Source organism: Erythrolamprus reginae, chromosome 1 (genome assembly GCF_031021105.1).
Source record: "Erythrolamprus reginae isolate rEryReg1 chromosome 1, rEryReg1.hap1, whole genome shotgun sequence".
Lineage (NCBI taxonomy): Eukaryota > Metazoa > Chordata > Lepidosauria > Squamata > Dipsadidae > Erythrolamprus > Erythrolamprus reginae.
In genome coordinates, this window is record NC_091950.1 from 259,445,975 (window position 1) to 259,459,352 (window position 13,378).

General features: G+C 42.2%; 1 protein-coding gene across 1 annotated transcript in view; it reads left to right on the forward strand.

Annotated features, from left to right (window-relative positions):
- The window catches only part of CSMD1 (CUB and Sushi multiple domains 1), a 1,071,884-nt gene that overhangs the window by 443,503 nt on the left and 615,003 nt on the right, over nucleotides 1-13,378 (forward strand). Inside the window, exon 5 of the mRNA XM_070732892.1 lies at nucleotides 11,719-11,926. Coding sequence (XP_070588993.1) covers nucleotides 11,719-11,926 — 208 coding nt within the window. The remainder of the gene's footprint in view (nucleotides 1-11,718; nucleotides 11,927-13,378) is intronic.

Below are 13,378 nucleotides of genomic sequence, written 5' to 3' on the forward strand. Positions count from 1 at the left end.
TCAGTTATAGTTAAAATGATGGAGACTCTACTCAAAAAGAGGATAAATCAGCACCTAAAAAACAATAACTTATTAGACCCAAATCAGCATGGCTTTACTGAAGGCAAATCATGTCAGACTAATCTCATTGATTTCTTTTACTATGTCACAAAGGTGTTGGATGAAGGAGGTGCCATGGATATTGCCTATCTGGACTTCAGCAAAGCCTTTGATACATAAAGAGCTAATAGATAAATTAGTGAAGATTGGACTTAATCCCTGGATAGTTCAGTGGATTTGCAGCTGGCTGAAGCGTAGACATCGGAGAGTTGTTGTTAATGGCGAGTATTCTGAGCAGAGACAGGTTACAAGCGGTATGCCACAAGGGTCTGTTCTGGGTCCTATTCTTTTTAATATGTTTGTGAATGACATAGGGGAAGGTTTGGTAGAGACGGTTTGCCTATTTGCCAATGACTCTAAAGTGTGCAATAGGGTTGATATTCCTGGAGGCGTCTGTAATATGGTAAATGATTTAGCTTTACTAGATAAATGGTCAAAGCAATGGAAACTGCAGTTCAATGTTTCCAAATGTAAAATAATGCACTTGGGGAAAAAGAATCCTCAATCGGAGTATTTTATTGGCAGTTCTGTGTTAGCAAAAACTTCAAAAGAGAAGGATTTAGGGGTAGTGATTTCTGACAGTCTCTACTGCGGCTTGACTTCCTGGCTCCAATCCTCCCCCGCAGGGAGGCGGAACCGATTAAGTTCTTCCGCCCCAGATGCTTGATGGACCCAGAGGGCTTTCAGAAGGCGCTTGCGGTTATTCCAGATACACTCGTCCACAGTTCGGCAGAGTCTCTGGCTGAGGCCTGGAACAAAGCGGCAGCAGAGGCCCTTGACCGAATTGGTCCCTTGCGACCTCTCTGCGGCACTAGACCCCGTAGAGCTCCATGGTTCAACGAGGAGCTCCGGGAGTTGAAACACCAGAAGCGACGTCTAGAGAAGCGATGGAGGAAGAGTAAGTCCGAATCCGATCGAACACTTGTAAGAGCTCATATTAAGACTTACAAAGTGGCGCTCAAGGCGGCAAGATGTGTGTATCATGCTGCTTTGATTGCATCAGCGGAATCCCGCCCAGCCACTCTGTTTAGGGTAACCCGCTCCCTCCTTAATCAGAGGGGAGTTGGGGAGCCCTTGCAGAGTAGTGCTGAGGATTTTAACGAGTTTTTCGCTGATAAAATCGCTCGGATCCGAGCGGACCTCGACTCCAATTGTAAAACAGAGTCGACTGACAACGAGTCAGTCGAGGTGACTGGGGCTAAACATATTTGTCCATCTGTCTGGGAGGAGTTTGACTTGGTGACACCTGATGAAGTGGACAAGGCCATTGGAGCTGTGAGTTCCACCACCTGTTTACTGGATCAGTGTCCCTCTTGGTTGGTTTCGGCCAGTCGAGAGGTGACATGGAGCTGGGTCCAGGAGATTATCAATGTCTCTTTGGGGAGGGGGTCCTTTCCGGCCCTTTATAAGGAGGCACTTGTGCGCCCCCTCCTCAAGAAGCCTTCCATGGACCCAGCTGTGCTTAATAACTACCGTCCAGTCTCCAACCTTCCCTTTATGGGGAAGGTTGTTGAGAAGGTGGTGGCACTTCAACTCCAGCGGTTCTTGGAAGAAGCCGATTATCTAGGTCCTCAACAGTCTGGATTCAGGCCCGGCTACAGCACAGAAACTGCTTTGCTCGCGTTGATGGATGATCTCTGGCGGGCCAGGGACAGGGGCTTGTCCTCTGTCCTGGTGCTCCTTGACCTCTCAGCGGCTTTCGATACCATCGACCATGGTATCCTTCTGAGCCAGCTGGAGGGGTTGGGAGTGGGAGGCACTGTCCTCCAGTGGTTTTCCTCCTACCTCTCCGGTCGGTCGCAGTCGGTGTTAGTGGGGGGTCAGAGGTCGACCTCGAGGTCTCTTCCTTGTGGGGTGCCTCAGGGGTCGGTCCTCTCCCCCCTGCTATTTAATATCTACATGAAACCGCTGGGTGAGATCATCCAAGGGCATGGGGTGAGGTATCATCAATATGCCGATGATACCCAGTTATACATCTCCACCCCATGTCCAGTCAACGAAGCAGTGGAAGTGATGTGCCGGTGCGTGGAGGCTGTTGGGGCCTGGATGGGTGTCAACAAAGTCAAACTCAACCCATACAAGATGGAGTGGCTGTGGGTATTGCCTCCCAAGGACAATTCCATCTGTCCATCCATTACCCCGGGAGGGGGAAATCATTGACCCCCTCAGAGAGGGTTTGCAACTTGGGCGTCCTCCTCAATCCACAGCTCACATTAGAGAAACACCTTTCAGCTGTGGCGAGGGGGGCGTTCGCCCAGGTTCGCCTGGTGCACCAGTTGCGACCCTATTTGGACCGGGAGTCACCTCTCACAGTCACTCATGCCCTCATTACCTCGAGGTTTGACTACTGTAATGCTCTCTACATGGGGCTACCTTTGAAAAGTGTTCGGAAACTTCAGATCGTGCAGAATGCAGCTGCGAGAGCAATCATGGGCCTTCCCAAATATGCCCATGTTACACCAGTCTGCATTGGTTGCCGATCAGTTTCCGGTCACAATTCAAAGTGTTGGTTATGACGTATAAAGCCCTTCATGGCACCGGACCAGATTATCTCAGGGACCGCCTTCTGCTGCACGAATCCCAGCGACTGGTTAGGTCCCACAAAGTGGGTCTTCTCTGGGTCCTGTCAACTAAACAATGCCGCTTGGCGGGACCCAGGGGAAGAGCCTTCTCTGTGGCAGCCCTGGCCCTCTGGAACTAACTCCCTCCAGAGATTAGAATTGCCCCTACCCTCCTTGCCTTTCGTAAGCTCCTTAAAACCCACCTCTGCCGCCAGGCATGGGGGAATTGAGATGCTCTTTCCCCCTGGGCCTTTACAATTTCATGTGTGGTATGTCTGTCTGTATGTTTGTTTTTTTATAGTAATGGGTTTTTTAAATCATTTTTAGTATTTATTGGATTATTATTGTACATTGTTTTATTACTTTACTAGATAAATGGTCCGAGTCTCCGGAGAGGGGCGGCATACAAATCCAATAAATAAATACAAATAAATAAATAAAATGGGTGAGCAGTGCAGTCAAGTGGTAGGGAAAGCAAGAAGAATGCTTGCCTGCATAGCTAGAGGTATAACAAGCAGGAAGAGGGAGATTGTGATCCCGCTATATAGAGCGCTGGTGAGACCACATTTGGAATACTGTGTTCAGTTCTGGAGACCTCACGTACAAAAAGATATTGACAAAATTGAACGGGTCCAAAGACGGGTTACAAGAATGGTGGAAGGTCTTAAGCATAAAACGTACCGTGTTTCCCCGATAGTAAGGCAGTGTCTTACTATCTTTTTACCCCCAAAAGCCCCACTGTGTCTTACTTTGGGGGTATGTCTTACATTGTCCCGGGCACCGGGGCCGGCTCGTCTTCGGGCGCAGGGAGCTGCCGGAAAGGAGGCGGGCGCCGACCTCGACGTTCGGCGGGTTGCGGGGAGCATCCCCTCGCCGCTCCCGGCAATGTTTCTCGGCAGGGGAGGCCAACTCCGCGGCGACACGGACGCTCGGCTGGCTGGCTAAAGGCAGGTCAAGGGGTGGATGGGCAGTCAAAAAGGGTGAGCGGCCGCCGCTGTGCCCTCCTTCGCCCGCCTCCTTTCCGGCAGTTCCCTGCGCGCCCTTCGCTCGCCGCGGCGCCACCGCCTCTTCCCCTGCCGAGGCTCAGCTGCAAGCGGCTCCGAGGTGAGCGGAAAGGAGGCGGGTGAAGGAGGGCGCAACTCCGGCCGCTCGCCTCGGAGCCGAGCGGCCTCGCTGGCCGCTTGCAGCTGAGCCTCGGCAGGCGAAGAGGCGGTGGCGCCGCGGCGAGCGAAGCGAGGGGCGCGCAGGGAGCTGCCGGAAAGGAGGCTGGTGAAGGAGGGCGCAGCTCCCTGCGCGCCCCTCGCCTTCGCTCGCCGCGGCGCCACCGCCTCTTCCCCTGCCGAGGCTCAGCTGCAAGCGGCCAGCGAGGCCGCTCGGCTCCGAGGCGAGCGGCCGGAGCTGCGCCCTCCTTCGCCCGCCTCCTTTCCGCTCGCCTCGGAGCCGCTTGCAGCTGAGCCTCGGCAGGGGAAGAGGCGGTGGCGCCGCGGCGGGCGAGGGGCGCGCGGGGAGCTTGGAAGCAATGTCATCGCCCCCCCGGCAATACCGTTTATACCGTGTTTCCCCGAAAGTAAGACAAATGTCTTACTTTCGGGGTATGGCTTATATAAGCCGACCCCCCTGAAACCCCCCATATGTCTTACAATCGGGGGGGTCTTACTATCGGGGAAACACGGTATCAGGAAAGACTTAATGAACTCAATCTGTATACTCTGGAGGACAGAAGGAAAAGGGGGGACATGATTGAAACATTTAAATATGTCAAAGGGTTAAATAAGGTTCAGGAGGGAAGTGTTTTTAATAGGAAAGTGAACACAAGAACAAGAGGACACAATCTGAAGTTAGCTGGGGGAAAGATCAAAAGCAACATGAGAAAATATTATTTTACTGAAAGAGTAGTAGATCCTTGGAACAAACTTCCAGCAGAGGTGGTTGGTAAATCCACAGTAACTGAATTTAAACATATCCATCCTAAGATAAAATACAAAAAATAGTATAAGGGCAGACTAGATGGATCATGAGGTCTTTTTTCTGCCCTCAGTCTTCTATGTTTCTATGTTTCTAATTAGTCTCTTGTAATCTATTCCTCTTCAACAAATTCAAATGCAAACAATAATTTCCTTCTTCCTAATTATCCCATTGTTAGGGTGAGCATTTCAAAGGCCTGGGGAATGGAGGAAAATAAAAACTGAAGTAAAATCCTAAGCATAGTTGTAGTCATATGATTTTCAATTTAGCCTGTCAGTTAGTGACTTAATTGCCAATCCCAGTTTTGGTTGTTCAATGAGGACCATCTGTATTGTTGATGTCACATACCAATCTTCAGCCAATAGGAATCAGCATTAGGATTCCCAAATAGTTTTCTATAGAAAACAAACTTCTAATTGCTTTTGATCTAATGTCTCTTGAGCAGGAAGCCAAGTCAAAGTTAAACTGAATCCTCAGAGAAAGGCAGCATATAAATCAGATAGATAGATAGATAGATAGATAGATAGATAGATAGATAGATAGATAGATAGATAGATGTTTTTGCTAACACAGAACTGCCAATACAATACTCAGATTGAGGATTCCTTTTCCCCAAGCACATTATTTTACATTTGGAAACATTAAACTGCAGTTTCCATTGCTTTGACCATTTATCTAGTAAAGCTAAACCATTTACCATATTACAGATGCCTCCAGGAATATCAACCCTATTGCACCCTTTAGAGTCATTGGCAAATAGGCAAACCTTCCCTACCAAACCTTCCCCTATGTCATTCACAAACATATTAAATGGATGGATGGATGGATGGATGGAAGGAAGGAAAGAAAGAAAGAAAGAAAGAAAGAAAGAAAGAAAGAAAGAAAGAAAGAAAGAAAGAAAGAAAGAAAGAAAGAAAGAACCTAGAAAAAGAAAGGCCCTTTTGTTTTAGTGCATCTGAATTGCAACTGTTTTGAGCCTTTAAGTCATTTGATGTATCTGTTACTCTTTCTTCGGCAATTATCTTTTCTGAATCTCATTGGGGCTTTCTATGGGCAGAGTGTGCTTTCTGTTTATACAAGGCTAGGTACTCTTTCTTCTTTCAAATTGTACTTGCAGAAATTGATTTCTCTGTCACTGCTTTGATCACAAGCACCTACAGTACTTGTTCCTGGCACTCAAATCTAATCCCTTAATTGTTTTATACTTGACACATCTTCATTAACTGAAAGGATCTTTGAACCATGAACTGTGTCAAGTTTGGTAGACTGATATATGTTTGAATATGTACAGTATATGCACATTATGTACAGAGAGTGTGCATTTGTACATAACATGAAAGGAAATGATCTAATGAAAGAAGAGTTGATGAGATCTCTAACATACGTCAGCTCCATTAATGTAGAAACATTATTTAGTCTTTTAATTTTAGCTCATGCAGCCTTTAAAAAAAAAATCAAGCCACTCAAAAGCACAAATGGAGGGAAAGATTTCACATACATATGATTTGTTCCCCACGTTATCATTATTCTCTTAAGATATTCAGTTGCTTATATTAAGCCTAGTGCTAAGTCTGCTATTCTACATTTTTATGTGCTGTTTTGCAACTGGATACGATTCCTGTTAGCTAAAATGCTAAATTTTAATCTGCTCACATAAGCTGTGCAAACTTTGTAATGGCCTTTATATAAATCTGCTTCCTCAAACATATCTATTTTTTTCTGCTTATATAGCTATATTTTTAGCTAAAGCATTTATAGCTGTATTTATTTCTATTAATCCACATTACTTGGTAGACTTCACAGTCTCAGCCTCAGCTGTCTAATTTTTCAAAAAAAAGGATTGTTTTATTTTTTTATTTTTAAAAAGTAGAAGCTGACAAGTGCAAAGCACCATTTCCAGGCACCATATTTATTTCCAATAGTGCCTCTGAGCTCCCATAAGGTTTATAAACATTCTTAGGAAATAAAATTGCTAGGAAGATATAGCCCAGTGCTATGTTTATAAAACTGTCCTGAGGTCCATGTAACCTATTTTACAGTATGTAGAAACCATTCTAATATTTCAACTCTGAACTATTGCAAATTATTCTGATTAACCCCTCTCCTCCAAATTTACCTGTTTGTAACCCAGGACAAGAGATTGCAATGAATCCAGTTCAGCAGTGGCTGCACCATGGGGCAAATTATCTCATAAATGGCAACTCAGCCCAGGTGGAGAAACATCTGGGCAAAGTAATTAAAGCAATTCTGCCTTAATTAACATAATAGAAAGGAAGCTAGGAAATTCCTATTATAGATTCCAAGATTCTGTATTTGCCCCTGAACAGCACTAAAGATACCTTCATGAAATCTGTGTCATTCACTTTTCCTTGGTATTACCAGCTTTTGTGTCATTCTTCTTTCCATTGTCTTCCCAGCTACACAATCCTTAACCTTTGACACTTCTATAAATCTAAATTAAATCTCTAGTAGTTCTTTTTGGACCGCAGCCTTTACTTAACAACTGAACTCCTCTAGTTTTGGAACATTTCCTGGTTGTTGTTATTGTTGTTGTTGTTAATTTTGTGTTTAGATGAAACCTTAAACTGCTAAAATGAGGCCACTATTTTGGTTTTGTTGTTGGCCAGAAACCAATCACTTTTGGAGCATTCTACTGATAGTAATCGATGCACCAACCAATGGGCCAGATTCTCCATCTCTCCACAATCACAGAGTGTGTTGTTATCTACCAGCAACCCCCACTTGAGTATATAGGTCTTACCCAATCCCTCTCACCCTCAGCCTATTCAATGTCCTCCAAGTAACATAGCAAGGATCAGATCAATCAGCCATGTTCCCATCTGGGATTATTCCTTGTTCCATAAATTATCTTCTCCATCTTCTAATTCGGTTTTGTTCCTATATGACTTCAAGAATATTTGTTCATTGCCTATTATGTGATTATTTTTTTAATGATTGGACAGATTAAATATGTAGGTTTTTCTACATATGAAATTTGAACCTTTCTATTGATCTTAGGACTTTCTCTAATCTGCGGGGAGGGGGGGAATAGGGTAGCCAAGGGAATGCATATTAAAATTATATTCCAAATGCAGTCTATAACATGTTTGTTTGTTTGTTTGTTTGTTTGTTTGTTTGTTTGTTTGTTTGTTTGTTTGTTTGTTTAATTTATCAGCCATCCTCCTTGCCATAGAATAACCCTGGTACAGTTGCATATACAGTTAGAATATTAACAGTTAAAATCAGACATTAAGACATTAAAGATGCATGGGGAAGGGGGGGCATGGGATCTGTTATTACTCAATCAACCATCTCCATTATGCTGATTCCCTGCTAGGCTAACAGGGACAGCCATCTCTTTATTTCCTTAAGAAAAAATTGGAGGGTTGGAGCCAATCTCACATGGGGGATGGGGTGGCAAATGTTTCAGAGTGTAGAAGTAATAGCAGAGAAAGCCCCACTGCCAGACTCTTCCCACTGTAATAATTGGGCTGACCAAATCCGCAGGTGCCTCCTCTGCCAGTACAAGTGGTATGGGCCAATACCAGTGGGATGAGACCTGTAGTGGGTTATAACTTACCTCGCTGCTGGTTTGCTTCCTCCTATGCTGGATGGACGTACCTGATGTGCAATACCCAAAAATAACACCCCCACCCCCAAAAAGCCAAAACCAAGATGGCAACGCATGCACAGTAGCAGAAACTTGGCTTCTGAGTATGTGCAGAAGAAAAAAAAAGGGAAAAAAATCCCCCCCCCCCCAAAAAAAAAAAATTCCCCCAAAAGATGGCAGTGTCCATGGAGTGGACTGAACTGGTTCCATGATGTCATCATGACTTCACCTGCAGCTTGCTACTTGTTTTGGTGAATCGGTCCGTACTGGGAGGATTATATTAGATTATATTAGATTAGATTTATTGGATTTATATGCCGCCCCTCTCCGCAAACTTGGGGCGGCTCACAACAAGGTAAAAACAATACATAATAACAAATCCAATACCCACCAATCCAATTACAATTTTAAGATAAAAAATTCATAAAAAACAACCCCAGAATATTAAAAAACAAGCACACAATCAATCTAACACCAAAACAACATGGGCAAGGGGGAGATGTTTCAGTTCCCCCATGCCTGACGGCAGAGGTGGGTTTTAAGGAGTTTGCGAAAGGCAAGGAGGGTGGGGGCAATCCTAATCTCAGGGGGGAGCTGGTTCCAGAGGGTCGGAGCCGCCACAGAGAAGGCTCTTCCCCTGGGTCCCGCCAGACAACATTGTTTAGTCGACGGGACCCAGAGAAGGCCAACTCTGTGGGACCGAACCCACCTCTGGATGAGATGGTCTGTCAAATAACCTGGACCCATGCCATGAAGGGCTTTGAAGATCACAAATACCTTAAATTGTACCCAGAAGCAAGGGTGTTTGGGGGTTTAGAGTGATATAACAAACAGCACCCACAATCTTCTTGTGAACACTTCTTGCTTCTGGACCTCAAAACATGGCTTTGCCACCATGCCTGGGGCCACTGAGCAGCAACACACTGCTCCTGCCCAAATCAATGAATAGTTGATAGATGAATGTTTTCATGATGAATGTTTTATATTGTGTTTGTTTGTTTGTTTGTTTGTTTGTTTGTTTGTTTGTTTGTTTGTTTGTTTGTTTGTTTGTTCGTTCATTGGATTTATATGCCATCCCTCTCCAAGGACTCGGGGCAACTTACAGCATATAAAGAAAAAAATAATACAATACAAGTGTCCTAAATCCAATTAATTTCAATTAACTAATCTAATCTAAAATCCCCATTTACAAATCAGGGCTAGAGTCTAATCAGGGCTAGAGTCTAATAGCCCCAAGCCTGGCAACATAAAAGAGTCTTCAGACTCTTACAAAAGGTGAGGAGGATGGGGACAATATGAATCTCTGGGGGGAGCTGATTCCAGAGGGCTGGAGCCCCCACAGAGAAGGCTCTTCCCCTAGGCCCCACCAAGCGACATTATCTACTTGACGGGACCTGGAGAAGGCTGACTCTGTGGAACCTAATTGGTCGCTGGACTCATGCGGCAGGAGGCGGTCCCATAAGTAATAATATGACAATGGTGTTATGATGAATGATTGATGGGTGAATCATTTTAAATTCATGGGGTTTTACTGATTGTATAATGTTTTTATCCTTGTACCTCGCCCTGAGTCCATTGGTGGAGGAAAGCTTATGAATCTAATCAATTCAATTCAATTTATTTATTTTTTTGATTAGCAAATAAGGCAGGTTACTAGGTTCATTTTTAGAAATGCAAAGCAATTCAGGCAGTATTTATTATAGTAGAAAAACAAGCCAGCCTCCTTTCTCCTTTCTCTGCTCTCCTACCCCCTCCGGCTGTTCTGATAAGCGATAATGAAGTGGCAATAAAACAGTGAACCAAAGGCTTGATTCATGTGTGTCTGTCCAAGCATTTTAAAGTTAACACTCTCTCTCCTGGGTAAAGCATTCGGCCTACTGCATTGATTAAATGTGATGATTGCTTTTCCAGGCTCCTACTTAGAGTTAAGAAAGAGGGATAATTATGCAAGAGCTGGCAGGAAGTGGTCTTTCACTCTTGCAGCTTCTGATTAAGCCATCTGCATCAGTTAGAAAAGCCCCTTGGTGTTGTCTCCTATTAATAGTCTCTGGGCTATCTAGAACTGCAGTTATTTTCCACGATGTCTGAAACATTGCTTTGGAGCCAACCTAACTTCAAATTAATTTGAAGTTGAAAACAACAGAGTCAATTTTAGGAGACGAGTCATAATTTTTTCCTTCTTTCCCAGAAACCTCTCCTTTGAATATCCAGCCTCCTCTCCTCTCCTCTCCTCTGCTCTCCTTGTTTCTCCTCTTGCTCCTCCTCCTCTTAGCACAGCAACAGCCCTCTTTCCTATGAAGAAATTTTCAGCTTCTCCTCCTTCAAGTTCTTAAAAAAAGAAATAACTATACATGTTTCAAGTAATATCAATTACTGATATTTCACCAAAGGAGTTTTTCACTACACTGTGGAATTCAGCTTTCACTTGAGCTACAGAAAACCCCGAAAGCATTTTTCCTGTTCTTAATATGTGCACAAACATCTGAAAGATGTTTAAAAAAATGCCAGACATTTCTCACAGACAAGCTATTAAGTGTAGCATCTTTATATTTGTCTACTTTGTATTTGATGATGTCATAGCAAGGATTGTGTGGAGAAAGTCAAAAGGGAGAGCAGTCATACCCATATGAAAGAGGTAGTTTGCAGTGTAATGACACATCTGCCTTTTGCTTTTAATAAGAAAAGATGAAAAGGTATTTATCTTCTTCATCATCATCTCCATAGCTACCTACCTACCTACCTACCTATCTATCTATCTATCTATCTATCTATCTATCTTATCTATCTATTTATCTCATCTTATCCATCCATCCATCCATCCATCCATCCATCATCTATCTATCTATCTATCTATCTATCTATCTATCTATCTATCTATCTATCTATCTATCTATCTATCTATCTTATCTATCTATTTATTTCATCTTATCTTTCTATCTATCTATCTATCTATCTATCTATCTAATCTATCTATTTATCTCATCTTATCTATCTATCTATCTATCTATCTATCTATCTATCTATCTATCTATCTATCTAATCTATCTATTTATCTCATCTTATCTTTCTATCTATCTATCTTATCTATCTATTTATCTCATCTTATCTTTCTATCTATCTATCTTATCTATCTATTTATCTCATCTTATCTATCTATCTATCTATCTATCTATCTATCTAATCTATCTATTTATCTCATCTTATCTATCTATCTATCTTATCTATCTATCTATCTATCTATCTATCTATCTATCTACCTACCTACCTACCTACCTACCTACCTATCTATCACAATTTCCATCTATCATCTGTCATGCTTGTCTATCTATCTACCTACCTACTGGTATTTACTGTTGTATTGCCATTATCCTTTTCATAGAAGAGTTTAAACCTGCAGATATCTCTGATCATAACAAAATAAATAACTGAACTATTGTGTTCTTCCTTTTTCCCTTCCTCCTTTTCCTAAAAATATAAAATCAGCTGAAGGTGCTTGTGGAGGTACCCTCCGTGGGACCAGTGGAATTATTTCAAGTCCTCACTTTCCTTCAGAATACGACAATAATGCAGACTGCACATGGACCATTCTTGCAGAGCCAGGAGACACCATTGCACTGGTTTTCACAGATTTCCAACTGGAAGAAGGCTATGATTTCTTAGAGATCAGTGGCACTGAAGCCCCATCCATATGGTAAGTTAACACGAGAGTAAGCAGTCTCACTACTTTATAGAAGATACAATATATATGTTATGCTTTCTATAAAGTGTATTTGTAATATGTGTGTATTGATCACAGTTGCTGCTTACTGTAAAAACCATCAATTCTTCTATCCCTTTAATCAAAAGTGTACCTAAATTTCTGCTACTAGATGAAACATTATATTCCACTGTGTCTTATTTAGGGGGAAAATATGAAAAATTAAGGAAGGAGGGGTAAAGGGGAACCTTATTTAAAACAAATGCTAAATATGATGAAATGGTAGGATAGTGCCCTCTAATGGATGGATCAAAATTTGTTCCATTTGTGAGTCATCGCAGCCTTTTAATAGATTGCACTTCAGAAGTATTGTTATAATGGAATGAGTTTCTTATTTTGATAAAAGAGAACATGAAAGAGAGAGAACAGATTCCACTGTGATGCAGGGATTCATTGTGGTTGTTCTGCTGCCAGCATGAAATTCAACACGGTGAAGAATTAGCAGCTGTTATTGAGGAATATATTGAAGGTTTAAGCAATTTTTTTTACAGCTAGTGGAATATATACAAAGGATTATATGTTTTTAACTATACATATGTCTTTTCTATAGTCTATTTTCTAATAACTAGATAATTTATGCTTACCAGGAGCGTTTAATATCAAGAATAATCTTAATTGATGTTTATTTATTTTTTAATTTGTAGTTAAGTTTACCTATCAATGGTTACCATGCTACAGCAAATGTACTCTAAATATATTGCATAATATTATAACAGGACTAAAATTATATTGGTTGTATATGGATATGTTTAATATGAAAACTTTAACATCTTAGCTGAAAATAGTAAAAGTGACAGCAAGTACTTTTTATTCCAGTTACTTTGTCCAGTTATTCTCAAATATCATGCCACACCAGTAATGGTCATTCCAGAAATAGAAGCATTTTTTTCTATGGATAATGTAATGAGGCATAGAGTGTTTTAGCAAAACCTTATATATATATTTTAATCCTTACAAAAGAAGCAGCAGTGGATTTTGCTTTAGTGCTATATGTGGGCATTGTCTTTGTGTAAATTTTCTATTCCACCCACATTATCTTTGCACAAAAACTACATTTTTGCTTTGTTGTTATCCAGAGCTTACCCGGTGATTTTTCACTGGGAGAAAAATTGCATATTGTGATGGTGTTTAATAGGCCAGGATCCCAGGAAGGAAGGAGGGTGCATTCCAGAGAAGTAAGAGACAACTCAGTTCAGATAACATATTTTACTTTGGTAAGATTATATCTATGGGTGAGGAACAATAAAGAGGTTTGCTTAGAAGAATCACAGTGTGTGTCCTCCTTGGGTTTTTTAGACTCTTGTGGGCACATACAGACATAAGCATGCTGCCATAGCAATCCAGGCAAGAATAGGGAAATTCATTGTGTTTTCATGAGTTACACAG